Source organism: Tursiops truncatus, chromosome 5 (assembly GCF_011762595.2).
Source record: "Tursiops truncatus isolate mTurTru1 chromosome 5, mTurTru1.mat.Y, whole genome shotgun sequence".
Lineage (NCBI taxonomy): Eukaryota > Metazoa > Chordata > Mammalia > Artiodactyla > Delphinidae > Tursiops > Tursiops truncatus.
Genome location: NC_047038.1, coordinates 116,836,251 through 116,856,424, shown reverse-complemented (window position 1 = coordinate 116,856,424; position 20,174 = coordinate 116,836,251). Strand labels below are relative to the sequence as shown.

The 20,174-nt window shown below is 45.1% G+C and overlaps 1 protein-coding gene across 2 annotated transcripts in view; it reads right to left on the bottom strand.

Annotated features, from left to right (window-relative positions):
* Positions 1-14,496, bottom strand: part of MAML3 (mastermind like transcriptional coactivator 3) — a 438,815-nt gene extending 424,319 nt beyond the window's left edge. The window contains exon 1 of one of the 2 annotated variants that reach the window (XM_033857353.2): positions 13,143-14,496. In XM_033857353.2, coding sequence (XP_033713244.1) covers positions 13,143-13,616 — 474 coding nt within the window. In that variant the 5' untranslated portion in view covers positions 13,617-14,496. The remainder of the gene's footprint in view (positions 1-13,142) is intronic. The other variant, XM_019926497.3, reaches the window with a different exon arrangement.
* Between the last annotated feature and the right edge of the window lie 5,678 nt (positions 14,497-20,174).

Sequence of the window (20,174 nt, the reverse complement as noted above, 5' to 3'; positions counted from 1 at the left end):
AGACAGACATAAATAATTACTCAGCATATCTACTCTCTGTTAATAGAGTAATGAAAATGGCATTAGGAAGAAAGGATGAGAATACCAAAGCCGGCCAATCCCCCTTCCCTCTTCCATATATGGTTGTCCCCGCCCCCATGAGCCAATACGAGAAACTCCAACACCATCACTTTAGGGTAGAGAGGAAAGCAAAATTCTTAGGTTGGCAGTCCTCTGACATTCCAGCCCACAGATAAACACGGAGCCTACCAAACCAGTAACACAGACAACCTGCACCTCAGCAGAGGGAACAAAGACACGATTCTCCCAGGCACACACTGTCATTAAGCTCCCTTCCTTGAAACTATTGTTACATATTTCCAAGTGTTCCATCTGGAATCTCAGACCACAAACTTCAGGTTAAGAAAAAGCCCTTGAATGATTCATATCAGTCCTTTCAATCTAAGACCAGGATCAAACACTGAAGAAAAAAAAAAAAAAGCACCAGTCCATTTGAATTTCAATAGCCGGGGTGCCAGATTTCCCAGATCTCCAAAGTACCAGTTTATCCTACTTTGCTACCCTGCAAGTTACCATGACATGGTCCAAGTTCATCGCGGGCTCCAGACCTATTCCACTCTAACATATACAACCTCCCCCCAAATTTTTTTTTTTGATATGGTTATCCAATGTTATGACAAACAGCTTTTTCAAACAGTCCTTCAATAGGTTCCGAGAAGTGAGCAGCATGAAATCCAAATCTCAAGTCATTGTTTCCGTGCTTCATGGAAGAAAACGAACGTGTTTTGAACATGTTTTTAAAAATCCAATAACAGCTGCAAACCATTTAGGAATTCCCAGTTAAACTGCAAAAGACATTTTCAACCGTTTTAGCTGCAACAACTTCTAAACTGAGAAAGCTGCTTCTTTATATAAACCACCTCTGTTTACCCAACACCAGAGGATCTCGCAGGAAAGGGCTACTGCAGGATGTGAACAGTAAGAGAATGTTACAACCAGGGAGGTGCTGATCTGCACACACCACTGTGAGGAAATACCTGAAGTGATTAAAGATAAACACCACCTGCATACTCTGCAAAGGCAGCCACTGCTGCAGCCACATTTCTTGTCAAGGAGGCCGGGAGGAAGGATGGACTGAAATGCCACAGTGGATTAGAACTGGGGAAGAAAGGAGCCCAGAATAGAGGATGGGAGTGGGCCTAAGGGATGTATGTTTTACCCCCGCTGGGAACTCACTTAGCCATTCTGCAGCCAAAACTCAAGAACCAACCGTTAAAGCGGTTTTATTTCTTTTACTTAGTATCCAGAAAGTTTTGTCCAGCTCTGACAAACTGTCCGATTTCTTTGCATAGATGCTAACGTTAACCTCCAGATATACCTCTGAATGAATTTATGTCCATAGTTATTGAACTCTCTTCAAAACAACAGGTCTGAAACACTTCCTTTTTGTAAGATATGTGTTTTAAAAACTCCATAAATAATGAGATAAGACTTGATTCTAAGCATTTATTACCTATTCCAAATCATCTCTGGACTCTTTCAAAGAGAAATAAGAAAATGCTTTTCAAAGGAATTAGCCATTAGAAGTTTACTGCAGCATAGCTGTAATCTTACCAGCCTTTGGAAAGCAGTTTTTAGCTAATAACTATAATCAGATAGCTATGAAACAACTAATATTCAAAAGAGAGAAGCATTTATCTGTCTACAATCACGTAAAGGTAAAATGTTATACTTGGGGCAAAGTGCAAGGCAGCTGTCCACCTTATACATATGTGGAAGTCATCCTTCAAAGAAGACATTCTAGTGCTAAATGAAAGAAACAGATCCAGGAAAAATCAGAAGCAAGCACAAAAAAAGTCAGATGACACTCCTCAGAGGGACAGTAGACTAGCAAAAACTAAACTCACTGTTTAAACTTGGCTGTCAGCAGAAGAGTCAAAGGTTGAAGTTGTATTGCGTGACCAGAGCAGCAACTTGAGGAACGTCTTCGTTGATCGTACTGGCTGGCCTAGTTGCAAGATTAGAAGCAAGGTTCTTATTTTATGTGCCCAACCAACTCTTGCTATGTAAGCTACTGAAGCAGAAGCTACCCAGCTGTCTTTAAACTGAAGCCCCCTCCCCTAAAGGCTGCACTGGGCACACAGCTGCATTTGCTTAGCAGGCCAAAGGGGTTTTTCCCACTAAGATGCTACGCAGTGCAGCTAAGTGGCAGAAAATGGCTGCCGCTACCCAGTATCTAGGTCATCAGTCGAAGCAGAGCGCTTGGTTTATTGGAATCACTTGGGAGAGAATGACCTCTGAAGTTGACACCAATCACCTACATCTCCACCCTCGGTTTACTTCTGTTGTTCACATCACTGCCACCTACCTTTTGTACAAGTTTCCAGGTCCTCCTGTCTGTCACTTGACGAAGGTAAAACATGAGACGGTGGTAAAGGAGTCGAGGAAAGAGGGACACATGAGGCCAGAGGTATGTGAGGCCGAGAGACAGCAAAGGGGGGGATCCTCGTTAGAAAACAGCAGGGCCAGCCGCGGCAGCACTACCACGGATCTTCACGTGGGCTCCTGTTCAAACCGATCTTAAAACCTAAAGGAAGTTCAAATAGGTGAGGATTGCTCCTTGGAAGGTCATGGTTAGTTAGAGAAGGCAGCTGCTCACTCAACCTTTTCAAGAGAACACCCTTCAGTCAGGTGAAGCCAGAATAATGTAGTAGAGCGTAAAGACAAAAAAAAAATGTAAAGAGCGTAGATCCTAGAGCCAAACTCCTCCGGCTCCGTAAAAATATAGACTCTAGTTCTTACTATCTCGCGGTACGGCTGCTTCCAGGCCAGAGGTAAATCAAAATGACCAAGAAGCCTGAAGGAGGGCGGTCTCGAGACCACTTCAGCACCTGTGTGTAATGAAAACTGATAGGACTCACTGTGGAAACAAACGCTGTAAGGCAACTGTGGAGGCAAGTCCATTTGGATGCATTTTCTACAGCTGGCCAGGTCAGCAGGTTGTTATTACCATGTTACACAGATGACTGGATTAGTCAGGGTAACTGAACCTGTAGGAAGTGGCAACTCACGGACCTGGGATTTTTATGACCACTCAAAGGCGCACCCGCTGCCACCCCAGGTACTGTATCACCAATGGATACACATTTGACACTAAAGCCATGCAGGCCTGGGGAACGCAAAGCTCAGGAAAGGTAAAGAGAACTACAAACTTGCTCAAGACAGTGAGTTTCCCACTTTCACAGCATGAACAGGAGCTGTTAACTAGACTCCTACTCGCTTGGTCATTGGGACCAGATGAAAAGAAAGTCATTGGTGTAAGACGTGTGGCCAGATATACAGCCTTTAAAAATTCACAGTGTTCACACAGACTGCAAAGACACACACCAGTTGCTAGAGTTGATACTTTTTTTTTTAAGCCATATTTTTCAGGAACACAATGATCATTTGCCCTAAAATAGGTTGTAATAAGATTCGAGGCCTATGTTAAAACAATATTAGATTAAGAGATTTTTTTGGCCAACTTCTTCTGTTTATACATATTACATATACGGAAAAAAGTCCAAATCTGTGCTACAGAAATGCTCACATATACAAGGATATATGGATAAGGATGTTCATTGCAATTAAGTAAGGCTTAATTGGCAGAAAATGAGGAACTACCAGAGTCTCTCGAAATAAGGGATCATTCAATAAATTATGGAACGTTTTATTATGGAATGCTATATAACAGTTTAAAAAATGAGTTGAAGATCTATGTGGATTGAATTGGACAGGTCTCCAAAATATATTATGTGGAAAAAGTAAATCTCAGAACCACATTTATAATATGATTCCATTCAAGTAGGAAAAAACTAACGTGTGGTGTGTGGTGATGTACACTTATAGTATATATGTGAGCAAAAAGAAGAAGGTCTGGAGAGAGATATTCTAAACCGTGATAACTTCTGGGGGCACAGGGGAGACACTGAGGAAGAGGAATCAAGTCACTTAATCTACTCATTTTCATTGAGCAATTTATTCCACAAATATTTGGAGTTCCTCCCACGTACAGGTAGGTCTTTTTTTGTTGTTGCTTTTTTATTTTCTGGCCGCGCCACGTGGCTTGTGGGAACTTAGTTCCCTGACCAGGGATCGAACTCCGGCACTGGACCTCCAGGGAATTCCCAGTTAGATCTTTTTCTATCATGAGGATATAAAGAGGATTAAAGAGACAAAAGCCCTATCCTCTTTTCACTGGTATTTTATTTTTATATTGTTTTAAAGTTTTATAATTTAAAAAAGATGTCATCTATTCTCCAACATTTCAGCTAATTGAACAACTTTTGCTGGCGCATTTTCGCTCATCAACACAGCCCATTTCATCTGTGAACAGCTTCCATTTTCATATAATTGTTTTTTTAATATATTAAACCAAACCTTACTCCTAATAACCGCCATCCACTGATTCTAACTTTATCCCCTTGAGGCCATGAAGAGCACACTAATCCTTTTTTCACATGACAGCCCTTCAAATATTTTAAGAAAGCAATCATATCATCCCTGAAATCAGACTAAACACCGCGAGGTCTCCCCACTGTTCTTCATGTGACATGGTTTCAAGTCCCTGCACCTTTCTGCTTGTTTCTTTCCAAATGCTCCCTCTCTTTGTCTAATTTCCTCTAAAAGCTTGATGTCAAGCGGTGATTATGGTGCTACAAGTGTTACCTAGTCCAGAAAAAGGAAAGAAAGATGATCACCAGCCTCGTTTTTAACACCATCCTTTAATCTTATTCTCCACCACACCAACTAACCCTCTCCCCTCCACAAACTGATTTTATTTGAAAGACAGTGAAATAAATGTTGCTTTAGAAAGCAACGCAAGAAAGCTATAGAAAGCTTGCAAGAAGATACAAAGCATTTAGTATCCTTGGGATTTTCCTAAATGTTGGGTTATTAATGACTTCCATTAACACGTTCTCATAAAACCATAAAGACCATTTTATACAGCTAATCTGAAACATGAATGATGCTCGGCTGTGAGTCCAACCAGAGCAAGGACCCTGGTTCACTACTGTATCCCCAATGCCTAGAAATAGTGTCCAATATGTAGCAGTTGCTCAAGCCCTCACCATGAGACCTTGGCTTATGCCTTAGTGAAATACGCCCCAAATCACTCTAAGTCTGCACCTGGGTGGGAGGCAAGCAAATGAGCGATAGGACAGTAATTCATAAAAATAAGCCTAGCCTTTGTGTAGCACCATCAAGTCTTTGGGACTCTTAACATATATTAATTCATTTGAGCCGAACAATCGCTCCGGGAGGTAAAAAGAATGACTACTGTTCACCTTCCCAGCATGAAGTGAAAAGCCAGACTGTCCCATGGCCAGAGCTGAGATGCAACAGGGCGGCCGGCGCTTTGACTTCTTCCCAGGGACTCTCTACCTCCCAGCAGCCTCCCCACCCCTCTCCACCTGGTTAAGTAGTAAGAGTGTTTTTGAAAAGCTGTAAGGAAAGCCACACTCTGTACTTTCAACATTCTAGGGGAGCTCCTCGTTTAAGGCAGGGTTTCTCAAAAGCAGCAACATTGGTATTTTGGACAGGGTGACTCTTTGTTGTGGGTACACTGTAGGATGTTTAACAGCATCCCCTGGCTTCTACCCACTAGACAGCAGTAGCACCCCTCCAGTTGTGACAACTGAAAAATGTGTCCCAACATTGCCAAATGTTCAGGGCGGGGGCAAAATCTCCACCGATTGAGAATTTCTGACTTAAAGGAATCCTATGGTAAATCCATTTAAGTGGCAGAAGTAGTCATTTAAAGGAGCATGGAAATCTTTTAGGAAATGATTTTTTTTTTCCAGATATTGCAATACAAACAACAATGCCATTAGCTCTGAAAAATACCTATTTGAGTTTTAGTAAGGTCTACAGGTTCAGAATAGACTACTAAAAGCACATGTTATCGCCATAAACTCCCAAGGCGCCAGGATACTATCTGTTTACCCCAAATGAGCAAAACCAATCACCTCTTTTGCCACACATTCCAGGAGCTGCCTCCAAAATCCTCACCCCCTCTCGCCTCTCTTAACCTTACCACTAGAGCTCCTAAAGTCCTTTACTGGGTACCAGTCCCTTTAGATTCACTCTCAATCACTGAGTTACTTTCAGCATCTAACAAACAATCAAAGAAAGAAAAATAACCCACCACTGTGAGAATGAAGGGCACTAGTAGAGCTTGTCTTAGAGCTGTGCAATCCTTTTGAGTCACAGTTACGACCCAGGTTGAATCTGCACAAATAGACTCAGCACTTCAGCCTTTTCTTTTGAAGGGAAAGAAGCCCCGGCCCTGCCATGGGTTTTCTGGAGGTTGAGAAAGATCTTGCGAGAGGGAAGGAAAGAAATGATACAGTAATGTATCCTAAAAATCGTCTTCGCACACATAAGCACAAGTGAAATGTGTTGAGGACTGAGAGTCCATAACGTGAAACATTACAAAACCAGATTCTACCCAACAGAATGGAGACTTCAGGAGTTAGAAATTCTGGAGGTTGTTTAAATAGCTCGCTCAAGTTTTCTATGGTTGTTAAGCCATTGCTTAAGGTGGATAAATGTTAGTTATTCTTACTTTAAAAGATTCTACTTCAGCATAAAGGTCATTCCAACCAATGGAAGGTCCAATATAATTAAAAGAGGTGTCTAAATTATTCTTAGGAAATCACTTTCCTTATGTCAGAGGAAGTACTGAAGGCCTTTTGAGATTTTTATTAAATTTCCCCAAGAACAGAATGCACAGCTTGCCATAAAAAAAAAAAAAAAGCACTGAGCCATAGTAGTAATGGCTTTTTCTATGCACGTGTGTATGGTGGCCCTAAGGGAACACCGTGTTTCTTTCCCAAATGGAGTTGCTTATCCACAGCTCAAAAGCCCCTCAACTGTTTAACAGATGGAACAGCCAGGTATACTTTTAAAACAAAGTGTGCGCCTTCTCTGATCCACGGAATAGAACCCTATGATCTTTAAGTATTCATTATACGGCAGACCCTCAACTCCATTTTCTGAGTGATTTTATCCAGTCTTATTCCTTTAGTTCTTTAAACTTTGTTAGATTTAAACAACAAGAAAAGGTTGGGGTTTTTTTTCCTAAGTTTTTGGTGATAGCTGATTTTCCAAAAGCTCATTTCCATCTCACAAACATGAATAGTGAATTTTTGAATGTGTCTGTCTGAAAAGCATGCTATATTTTTTAAATGAAAATTTGATGTGGGGGATCCAATAACTTTGGCGCAGACATCTGTAAATCAGCTTCTTTTGCAACGTCAAATTAGTTTGAAACAACATGAAAGTAAGCATACTATTTTACTGAAAATGTCACAGGAAAGGGGAATAACTCAGCCAGAAACTGTTGAGAAGTCACTGACATCAAGTCTAATGCTGATTAAAAAACAAACACCTGTTATTCCCTTAAACCTAGCTTAAACAATACTGAAAATCTAAAAAGAACATACTACGCTGTCAAAGTCTTGGATGCAAGAGTGTGATTTAGCTTTTTCACTTCCATGAAGCACTACGGACTATGTACCAGAATCATTGAATGAATGAATGACATTTAAAAATCCAGTCTATTCTCTATGATTTTCACTAATGAAGAATAAATGGTATACTGAATCAAACCCATAATTATTCCAAAATAATTGGTATCTTATCCAATTGTTTCATTAGTTATAGAGGAGGAAGCACCAAAATTAAATTTCTCTTCTTATTGCTTCTTCCCACTCTTTGGTAAAAGTGCTAAAGATCAGTGAAGAGACCAAAAGGTTGGCAGTAGGAGGCGGAAAGAAAAACAAGGCAAACAGCTGGATCTGAAAACTCAATAATCAGCCTCTGAATAATAGAGGGAAAAATGCAAAGCTATTTGGGAGAATCAAAAGGCAGATATTATGAAAATCTTGGGACTGAGTTTTAACTATGTTCCTTTTTATGAGACTTTGATGTCTGATTTCACAGTTCTCTATGATGGGTAATGTGGAAAGAGATGACAGAATTTAGCCATCTTAAGCTCAAGAATGTAGTACAGAAGTGTTAATTAATACACATGGAGCACTGATTGCAAGTAAAACTCTGTAAGCGACACTAAATAAACCCTAAGTACTTCAGACATATCCAAGAACTACTACGTAGTGTGCAGAATGGCTTATCATACTAGATTCCTCCTATAGTAGCAGCACGGATGAGAAAGAGGGAGAGATTCCCCCATTCTTATCTCAACCAAATGGAAAAACCTTGTCAGGAAACCTTTTTAACAACAGTTGGCTATATTGGTCTCGGAGAGGTATTTAGAAAATAACTCTATGTAACTCCATTTTAAGGTTTAAAATCCTCATCCTTCTTACAGAAATGTCAGTACACCTTGTCCGGGGACTGTTCATTTTCCTCATATCAAGTGGCAGAAAACCTCCAAAGATTCTAAAGCTTGCCCTTATGATTCTAATGCAACTGGATAGAAAGTATCAAACATGCCATCTGCCTGAAAACTCAGCATTCCCTGGGAAAGGAACTCAGCCTGAAGAGCATTTTGTAGATCATGATGAATGATTAACTAACTATGCCTGTACTTTTCTGATCGTTGGCTGCCCATTACTAAATAAAATGTACAACTAAAGTACATACATAACACAATTAAACATGTATTGTAGCGCTTTTTTTGTTCAATGCTTCTTGAGAATTAAAAGACAAACACTTGTTAAGCACAGGGAGATGAAATTTCAAAAAGTTTTCACAAACTTAAGGCACACCTTGTGTGGGCTATGGAAGGTTTTTCAAGGGACACTATCAATCCTATCACCCAGGAAAGCAGAACAGGATAAGCCAAAGAAAAGGTTCATAGGAAAGATTTAGAAATGGTTTCACATTACAAGCTTGCCAAAAAACCTAGATACAAAGCCAGTAATTTACCTTCAACAGGATAAGAAATGGGAAACCGGATTCATTTATACGGAGTTTTAGCCCTGGACTAGTATGCTGACATTTCCTGGATCTCTTCCAGGAGTAGATGGGAACATTTTGGATAGGCTGCAGTTTTCTCTAATACTCAGCGTTTAATATGCTTATTATCAAATGAATTTTATGTGATAAACTCTTCAGAGCAGGAATCACATGGATTTATACAGTCTTTAAGCTGTGTATAAATTAAGCACACTCTGAAAGTTATGATGGCGCTATGAGGTAGAAAGGTTATCAAAACACGGAATTTATCCAGGTCAAGTAAGACTACCACCATTTTGAAATTCTGAAGACTGCATTGTCATGCTTTTTGGTATGCCTGAATGATTACACCTTTGTCAAGCCACTCTGTCTTTGGCTTGAGAATGAACCTGTCAGTTGGAAGTTATCTTAAAATTTTAACCAGGACTTCAGGTTTAAGTACAGAAAATGAACAATGTCTCATTCTGCTACCACAAATTAAAACTATTTTAGGAGAAGACACCTTTTCAACGAGATTCTCTAATAGGTGAAATCAATAGTTCTCACCAACGACTCTTTTGGAGGGGAGGAGGGGGAGACCCTTCTGAATAAAGAAAGTGTGTGCGGGGAGAGTCATTTGACTACATGTCCAGAAACTACCTTTCACCTGAAGTAATGTAGCTTCCAACCCAGGCCTGGGCTATCCACTCTCTAACAGGGCTATTACGGACCCACACAAAACTGAGGCCCCTCCCAGCAGCCTGAAGCCAAAGGAAGATTTCTATTTCACCTCACGCACCCTGCTTTGGGTTTGCTTGTTTGCTTTTCATGCCTATGCTTGTAAATGTATAAGAAAACAAATCAAAAGAGGTAAAGCCTTGATTAGACTGCCTTCTTAATCCAAGCCAAGCAGAAAGAGAACTAATCAATATTTAGTACTTTGGACATACTGGCCCTCAGAAGGTAAACAATAGCAATAAAACAGAAAAGAATCCTATTCATCTTTATTTTTATCATCACCATCATTATTATTTGCCTCTGGTTGATTATGGCTTTCCTTTAGGGGTTTCCAAATAGCTCAATCTGAGAACTAATTATAATTGCTCTGTGCCCCGCCCCCCTCCCAGAGCCCAACTAAAATCCAACAGCGAATTCAAAAATGGAAGATTAACGTGGTTTTCTGCAACCTGTTCTCAAGATTTTCTCTCACACACAGGCTAAGTTAAAATACTCTTTCATTTCAGGGGCCAATGTACAATTTTAAACTATTTTTAAAGGAAAAATAACTTGTAGAGGAGGACGTTAACTTTTTTCCTTTCTTTTTTGTGGTACCTAGAATTCACATGCAACTCTTTGCTTAAGTTTTAAGGCTGTTTAATTTCATTACACTCATCACACATACTTGGATCACTTATATCAATGGGAGATGCATATATGAAATACAGTTAAAGGTAGAACATACTCCTGTACATCGGTATAATCGATACGCTACATTATTCTCACAAAATTGATAGAAAAATGTAATTGTCAGGCAATCATTTTTCAAGTTTGTTAACTTGCTGAACTGGGATTCACCATGAAATTTACTGCTTCGGTCTCATCCACTCAAGTAAGCACTATCTTTTTGCATTTTCAAAAGTAAGCTCTGGCTTGGGCTTGCTACCTCCTTCCAGGTAACTTCAGGACCCTGGGTTTGCTCCCACCTGCGGTTGTATCATAACCCAGGCGCGCGCACCCGGAGTGCCCCCACTACCCTCCCAGGGCCGACATGGCACCCTCGAGAGAACACAACCCAAACGCTAAAACTTTCCGGCCGCAAACTCTACTGCTCTCGCCCGCGATCAAAAGCGACCGGGCACCGGCTTTTTGTTCCAGCGCTGGTCAGCTGGCGAGGTAACGCCACAACAGTCCTCCATCCCCAAAGGTAGGGAGAGAGGCCGTGGGACTGAGATTTTTGGAGCCTCCCGAAAAGCCCATTCCTACGCAATCCGAGCGTGTGGGGCGTACAAACACAGGAAAAGAGGGCGTGGAGCAGGCAACGAAGATATTCTCAGCGCCTTTCAAATACTACTTGTCTCAGGTTCACGAAGTGAGTCTCCCCATCGGTGGCAGAGCGCGAAGGGGGGGCGGGGAATGGGAGACGGCGCGGACCCGGAGAGAAATAGGTACCAGCAGGGCATGCGAGATACAGTCAAGATGCAGGTCCGACCCCGCCTCCGGGTACAATCAGAAAAGCTACAGTGTGTCAGTGGCTTTCGGCTTCCTGTTTGTAAAGCGAGAACCTCCCTCCCAGACTCTATGACCGTCGTTCTCCCTCCCCACCGAGTCCGCCTCTTCTTCGCGCTCCGGGCTAGCTCGGAGGCGGGAGGGCGGGGGGGGGGGAGCGCGGGCCGGCGGGGCGGGGGCGGCCGCGGGGGAGGGGCAGGGCCTCGGGGCGCAGCGCCCCTCCCTGCCGGGCGGCCTCCGGGGCGAGCCGGGCCGCGAGGCGGACAAAGCGCGTCCCGCTCCCTCCCCCACGGCCGCGTTCCAGAAGGGAGGGGGAAGGCGGGCTCGAGGAAGGTGGGAGGAGGAAAAGGAGTACGGAGGGGGGCGAGGAAGGGGAGGAGGGAAGGTGCTGCCGGCGGGACTGGGCAGGATCGCGCCGAGGAGGGAGGGGAGGGAGGAGGGGCTGGGCGGCCTCGGAGAGCAGGGAGGAGGGAAGGATTCTTGAAGCCCAAGATAAACAAATTGTTCCTCTTCACGTGCGGGGTGGGGGGAGGTGGGGAGGGTGGGGAGTGAGCGCGGCGGCCTCTCCTCTTCCCCTCCCCCAAGCCGGCTCTTTGTCACGGAACGCCCAGCGAAAGCCCGCGCCCGCACCCGCACCACCTCCGACGCCGACGACCCCCAGACCGGGGACGTGCGCGTGTTATAAGCCGCACAACGAGAGGGCCTCCCGCGCCGCCGATCGAGGTGCGGTCTGCAGGGGAAACGCGAGAAGGCGCGCGGCCCCGCTACGCTCCCGGATTCCCACCGCCCGCCCCACTCCGCACACGCGCGCAGCCCAAATCCGGGCCGTGCGGCGGTGGAGGGGGCTGCAGACACCTTTCTCAAGCTTCCGGCTCCCCCCCACGAAAGGAAAGCAAAAGAACCGGAGAGTGGAGATAGGAGAAAGGATTCTACCCTCAGGGTTAGGGGGTGGGAACTGCCCCTTCCTCCCGGAGAAGTTAAGCCATTGGCTGCTCCTCCTACCTCCAACCCACCCACCCAGCCATTTAAGCCTCTTTCACCTCCCCGCTACCTTCCACTCCTCCGGGCTTATCAGACTGGCCCGGAAAGTTGGCGGGGAGCGGGGCGGGAGAGCAGCGGAGAAAGCTCTGTGCAAGCAAGTTTAAGAGGAGGAGGGGAGAGAATGCCCGGCGAAGTTGCGTGGCGGGGACTCTCCGCGCAAGCCCAGGGCGTCGCTCTCCCCTCCAGCCCCGGCGAGTGCCGCGACCCTCGGAGCCGCTCCACCTGCCGGGCCGGCCCGGGGTCTCGAGCTGCGAGGGAGCGCATCCGCGCGCGCTCTCGTGGACGCTCGCGCGCGCGCAGCCACCTTCGCTTGCTTCTCACCCACCTCAAAGTTCATTCACAAAACTCTCAGACTTTCTCAGCCCAAAGAGGGTGAGCTGGGGAGAGGAGGCGAGAGCATCTCCCTTCCTCCCCCTCCTCCTCCCCCCAGGTTCGAGGGCCTGGTGCCCGCCCAGAATCTGCGACAGCATCCATTTCTCCCTGCACTCGGCGGACGTGCTGAGAGGGGTGGGCGAAGGGGGACCGGTCTGGGGATCCCAGGCGGCCAGGCGAGGGGTGGGGTGGGGAGCGGTGAAGAGGAGGAGCGAGGTTTCAACTCTGGGTTCCCTCTTTCAAATCGGTATCTAAGAAAGGGAGAGGGGGGTAAAACTTTTCCAGGGCCTCACTCCGACGCTCCTCCAGGCTCCCTCCGCCCCTCGCAGTCGTGACTGGCTTCTCCCCCTCTCGCCCCCTCTTCCCCAAATCTGACAACCCTGACAGATGAACAGGTAGCGGCGACGGCAGCTTTCACCTCACAAAAGTTGACGTTAACCCTTCGGCTTCAGCCCACTTCACCCGCCGTGCAAATCAGATCCCCGTGCCCCCCGTGTAAGAAGCTCCACGCCCCCCCCCCCCACGCGCGCGCCCCGTGCCCGCTGCCAGCGCGCCCTCACCATGATCAGCGTGTGGTTCCTCTGCTCCGCCGAGGCAGCCTCCGCATCTTGCTGGGGTTTGCTCTGGTGCTGTTGCTTGCCCGTGCCGGCGCCCGATTTCTTGGCCCTCTGCTCCAGGGTCCGCTGGTAGAGGCTCACGGTGTCCCGGCGCTCCAGCTCCAGCTGCGCCACCTGAGCCTGCTGGTACCTGTTCTCGCAGTTGACGTGGTGCCGCCGGCAGCCCTCGATGCGCTGGCGGAGCCGCTCCACCACCGTGCTGTGCTTGGGGACGGCCGCCGAGCCGCCGCCGGGGCCCCCGGAGCCGCCGCCGCCGCCGCAGCCGGCAGCCGGGTGATTGCTAGTCGGAGCAGCGGGAGTACTATTGGGAGTATTATTCACACCGATCCCGGCCCCGCCGAGGCTGCTGTTCAGGCTACTGTTGATGCAAATACTACTGCCATTCGCGGCAGCAGCGGGGGCTGCGAAATCCCCCATCCTGCTCCCCGGGCACACTATTTTGGAAGAACTTTTTTTATCCACCCCCTATCAGCCGCCTCCTTGGGTCCAAGGATTAAAATAGTTTAAGTGGAACGCGGGGGAGACGCAAGCACATGGATGGAAACAGCGATCCCGACCGGGCGAAAAAAAGGGGGAGAGATTTTGGGGTGGTTTTTTTTTTGTTTCCTTTTTTTAAACTGTAAAGCTCGAGGGGAAAAAAGGGGGGTGTTATCAGAATACCATCAGACACCTATCAACAAAAAGAATCACAACAAACTGAGCCAGCAGCAAATCGGGTTGCAACTCAAGGGAAGATCCGTTCTTCGCCTGCCTTCTTTTTATAATCCATTATTTTCTAATAAATTCCAGGAGATTTCCGGTGGTTGGCAAGCATTTTCTCCCTACGTACCGAAAAACACACCCCATGTACACACACAAGCATATGCCTCCAGTGCGGACACGCGCGACACACACTCACTCCACACCGCATCGGAAAACGGCAAGCTTGCTTATTGCATTTTCCTTCCACAAAAAAAGTTTTGGTGTTTATGCCGCCCCGTGTTCTCAAAGTACTTTGGCTGCTCAGTTGCATTTCACAGGAACCTAGATATCGAATCCTCGGGCTGGGGGAAGTAAACACATGGACAGTCCGAGGCGACTGCAAAAGTAGATCGGTGAAGTCCTTTGCAAAACGCCGCGCGGAGAGCAGCCCCTAACGCTCGGCTGGGCTGCCGCTGCCGCCGCTGCTCCTGCCACCATCACAATGATCAACTGCTCGCCGCCGCCGCCGCCGCCTCCTCCTCCTCTCGCTCCTCCACCTCCTCCTCCTCCTCCATGCCAGCGGAGTGATATCAGGACGCGCGAGCTCAGTAAACACGGCAGCGGCGGCGGCTGGAGGCCGTGAGACAAGCCCGGGGACACGGCGCAAAACCCGGCGCGGACTCTCCGCCGGCAGGAGCGGGTGCGGCGCGCATCGGCACCCGGCTCCCGGCTCCCGCCTCCCTCTGCTCGTCCTCCCCGCCCCTCCCACGCCCCCAACCTCACTGCCACCCGGACTGGGAAGCCGGCGCTGCCAGAAAAGAGAAAAAGAAAGATTCTGGGGGATCTCGGGAATGAATCAACTTTTGACGCGTGCGCGCGCGCGTGTGTGTGTGTGTGTGCGCGCGCGCGCGCGACTGTGTATATGTGTGTATGTGTGTGCGCGCGGACGACCGTGGGGACGCGCCTGGCTGGATTTAATTTCCTTATTCCAAACGAGGTATGAAGTGATCCAAAGTTGTTGTTATACGTTTATACATTATATTGCAGAACTGTGCATGACCAGGCAGAAACATTGAAGCTTCGCAGCAGTTGTCTGTTACCCCTATCCATATGGAAAGAAGACAAATGAGTGGCTTGTTTTTAAAACCCAGGTAATAAGTCCTCGCTAGTAGTAACCCTGCTTGTGGACACTTGTTCAAACTCTAGGCCAGTCTTAACACACAAATGCCAAATTATGAACAAAAAGAAATAGGCAACAAAAAACTTGGAATATTATTTAATTGGCTGTACATAATGATTGTTGCTATTAGGGCAATTATTGTTTTACTTACCCTTGGAAAAAAATTAAAACAAAGCAAGCAGGGACTTGGAGGTGAGACGAACACTACATTTTAAGACTGTTTTGAACACTAGGTGCTAATGACAGCAGTAATTAAGGGTCCTTCGTAAATCAAGTGGAAAGATTGCAGATTTCATGGATTAGAACTATAGGAAAAACACAGTATTTCACAGTTTGTCATAACAAAAACAATTTCTGTTTAAGTGAATTCACAATAAGTACAATTTAAATGGAAGAACAACCACAGAAAGTAATCTAAACTTTCTGTCATCTCCCCAGATATTGAGTATCCAAAAAAAAAAAAAACCCCACTAACAACAACTAAGGATCAAATATAATATCCTTGAATCTGGACTTAACCCATTGCAAATACGTAATTTTGAAAAAATTAAAATGGACAAACTGTTTCTGTGATCATTAGTAGGACAAAAATCTTGATTGTGAGCTGTTAATAATAAGGCATTTTGTATTATCTCAATAAATCTTATAGAATTAGTTTTTTGGGTAAAAATACACCTCAGTTTTCTAAAATAGCCAGGAATAAAAGAACTTCGGATCTCATGCATTAGTCATGAGATCTGATTTAAACCATCTTCATTTCTTGGCATTGCAGATTAGCATAGGATGCTATTTCTAACCTCATAGTGTCAGCAATAAGAAGCTATATTTTTCTTCAATTAATCAGGTCTATATGGTGAACTATATCTTTAATATCCATTGAATTATCTGGTAAAATGGGCAGCAAAATCTTGATTGGCATGGTGTGAGGTTACCTCCAAGCAGTGAAACCAATGTGAAAGAGTATCTTTCACTGAAGTTGCCATACTTTTTCAGAGGGCTAGTTAGTTACCATACAACTTTGTGGATCATAACTAACTGCCCCTCCTTCAAGTCTGTTAGGAAATTAAACTGAGTTCTATAGCAAAAAGTCAGTTCTGACTCTAAAAACATAGAGAAAATTATAAGAAATCATAAAAAAAGACATCACGAAGTGGCCTTTGTCTATTGCACATGTTCACTAAATAATATCTGTATTAATTCAGGAAACATATGGTTTCACTGCAGAGAGGAAGCTATGACTCTGCATTCACTCTCCTCTCTCTGCACTAGAGTCTAATTCTTATCCCTCCTCCCCCATGGCACCTATATCACCCATACAAGACTGCAATTTGATTTACAGAGGCAGCAAGTTTGAGGGTCTTGAGCATTGAGTCTTCAGTCTGGAGACTTGGGTTCTAATTCTAGCTTTTTTCCTATGCCTCAGAATTTAACTTTTCACTGAGAGTTTGTCATTCTGAAAAAAATATTCCAACGATAGCAGCAACGTGCATTCCCATTGAGCTGTTTACCTCTCCTATGATGAAAGGAAGCCAAAAATACACAACAATTTGCATCCTTCCCTTTGAGGCATGAGCAGGTGGAGGATCACATTTTGTGGCTTTACCCCAGAGCTCCCCGAAGACAAGTGGAGCTACTCTTGCACAGCCACAGTATAGTTTGCTGCCCGAGTTTAGTGCATGAGTGGACTACAACACACACAAAAAGGCTGGCTGACTGTTCATGGGTATATGTACATACACACACACACACACAAGGCACCAATCTTGTATCTCGTCAAGATAGTGGGAGTGGCAGCTATGAGCTCCAAGACCGAAATGCGGAGAAAAGAAGGACTGTGAAGCTGTGTGATGGCGAATGGGGGCGAGTCTTTGAGGAAATTGACCTGTGCAGTAAGTCTTCCACTGTGACACACTTGAGGTCGGAAACCCCATCCTAACTGTGCAGGACGATTAGAAGAAAAAAGCAGGAAGTGAACAAGACTTAAGTCTTGAGCAATATAGGCAAGTTACCCTGAATTAGAGATGTTCATCTACTCCAGTGACTTTAGAAGAAGCAAAGGCTTTTATACTGGCTACTTCTAGATTCTCATGATAGCTTCTTCTAAGGTTGCCAGCTTTGCTGGTCACCATCGTAAAGTACTCCTTGAAAGTCATAGAGAAGTCCATGTTCTGGGGAAGCGATTTTAGTCCCTTCTCCCTACCAAGCACCCTGGTATCACGACCATCTTTATCTTTTATGTGAGCCTGCTAGAAAGCCAAACTGCCGGATGGGAGCTATTGGACACATCATGAGTGCTATTGCTCTAGAATGGCGAAGAAATCTGAGATGCCGTAGCAGTGACGAGAAAGAAATGACGTGGTTGTATCCCGAGACTTTGATGATATCTCCCTGGATGCCAAAGAGAAGAAGGGCTGGATGAAGAAGTACCTGTGCCAGGTTGTCCTGAGGCTCTGCCTCTAAGCCAAAGCTGGCAGTTCTAAGAAGTTGAACCAGATTCCCTGTTCTTTAGGTCAACTCTGCATCATCCTCCCATGTCCATCTGATAGGGCTCAGTGTCTCAGAGTCAAGAAAGAGGTCTCTGTGTAGAAACTCCAGTGTATGTGCCACTTCTGCAGCACTATTAATGTGGATCAATAGCACTGGCTTCCTAATTGTCCCCTAAAGAATACTTGGTGACCAAGGGAGAATAGGAATCCCCTGCTGCCCACCTACGGGTAAGCAAACCTTTGTATGTGCCCACAGAGTGGGCCCAGGCAGTCCTGAATTACTAGCAGCAGTGGGGTGTGCCCTCAACCATCTGACGAGAGCTATCACTTCAGTAATTCCACAAATATAGTTATGGTCTGCTGTGTGCCAGGCACTGTGGTAGGCACTGGGGATACAGCATGACAGTGTATAGAACACAGTCCCTATGAACCTGGAAATGATCACACTAAGTGCGGTAAGTCAGACAGAGAAAGACAAATATCATAGTATATCACTTTTCTGTGGAATCTAAAAAATAGTACAAATGAACTTATTTACAATACAAAGACAGGCTCACAGACAGAAAACAAACTTATTGTAGAAAGCAAACTTATCGTTACCAAAGGGGCAGGAGAGGGGAAGGATAAATTGGGAGTATGAGATTAGCAGGTGCACAGTAACCACATATAAAATAGACAAACACAAGGACCTATTGTATATAGCACAGGGACTACATTCAATACCTTGTAATAAACTATAAAAAAGAATTGAAAACAAGAATATAGATATATACATATATATGTATAACTGAATCACTTTGCTGTACACATGAAACTAACACAATATTGTAAATCAACTATACTTCAATAAAGAGAAAAAAAAGAAGAACACAGTCCCAACCTCAATGATGGCCAACTAGACTCAGGGCGGTAGATGCAGGGACTAATATGAAGTGGGTACGGGAACACGTAAAAGAGGCCTCAAGTGCATGCTTGGAGGTCTAAGCAGGCTTCTCCAGAACTCATGCTCAAAACTGGGTAGACATGAGCCAAGCTAAGGTTGGTCGGGGGTATGAAGTGGGGAGCTAGGAAAGAGTGGAGCAAGGCTCTGAGACCTATTGTTTCAGCAAATCCACACTCGTTTCCTCTCACAGGAGCATGAGTGTGAGAGGGTGTGATTAGAAAGGAGTCCAAGGCTGGGAGAAAAGCAAGAGCCAGACCGTGCAAGGCCATCCAGAAGCCTAGACTATATCCTTGGGACCAGGCTACCATTGAAAGGATTCAAGTTGATTACACTTTTTACTTTGTCAATGCAGCAGATGTATTAATAACACTGTTTTCTAGAGCGTGTTCTGAAGAACCTGGTCCTGTAAGATGTTTCACCAGAAAGGTTTCTGAGTCAAGTAAGTTTAGGAGATGATCTGTACGGCATCTCTCTCTCAAAGATTCATTACCATGGTGAAGGCCGCAAGAAATCTTTCAACAAAGCATGTTTAACTTTGTTTAGCCTAGCGGTGCCAAAGTCCTGTTATCTCCCACAGAATGAAACACACTCTAGAAAGCTCTGTGTAGGAGAGACTAAATATCGAAGGCAGTTGTAAATCTACTTAAGTTCACAATTGCCTGGGCAGGTAGTCTGTGACAGAGACCACACTCGCCTTACCATCTGCTTTGCCAGAATCACTAGCACCCAGGTTCAAGACCCTTCCCTAACCTTAACTGGATGTGTTGAATTCTGACCTTTAAGCAGTAGGGAAGCAGCAACACAAAGGCAAAAATCCCAGAAGGGGGAACTTGACTAGACTTTTTCAGCATTAGTACTTTGAGTGTCATGTTAATGTCTATCTCTGTATAATAAAACCTCCTTATTAGGGAGAAAGGTCAGTAGTTATTTAACTGAAAATCTTAACTATGTAATATCTTTAAAGATTTAGAGTTTTATACCTTTGGAGGCATGCACTCTGTCTAGTCTAACAATTACTGGCCTCTTGGAGCTACTTTAATGAGCTCCTTCTACCTAGTAAACCAATTGTATGTAGGTGACATCCCCATGGACAAGGGGTGTTTTAAAAGTTTGTTTCCTTAAGTATTTAAATATTCCTAACAAGACCCTATTTACACAGACTTCCCTGGTGGCGCAGTGGTTAAGAATTCACCTGCCAATGCAAGGGACACAGGTTCAGTCCCTGGTCCGGGAAGATCCCACATGCCGCAGAGCAACTAAACCCATATGCCACAACTACTGAGCCCGCGTGCTGCAACTACTGAAGCCTGTGCGCCTAGAGCCCGTGCTCCGCAACAAGAGAAGCCACCGCAATGAGAAGCCCGCACACAGCAACGAAGAGTAGCCCCTGCTCGCCACATACTAGAGAAAGCCCGCCCGCGCACAGCAACAAAGACCCAACTCAGCCAAAAAAAAAAAAAAAAAAAGACTCGCTTATGTGATTAATTTTCACTTTTTAATTACAAAAGGGTTTACTTAGCTCTAGACCAGGTCATAAATTTGAGAGGAATGTGAATTAATGGGGTTTATTTTCTTGTTCATGTATCTTAATATGTATATAATAGTTTTATGGTTATTAGGAGAAAGTTATCTAAAGTCCATGGCAGACAAATTTTTTAAAAGCCTTTCGTTCTATTTCACATGTG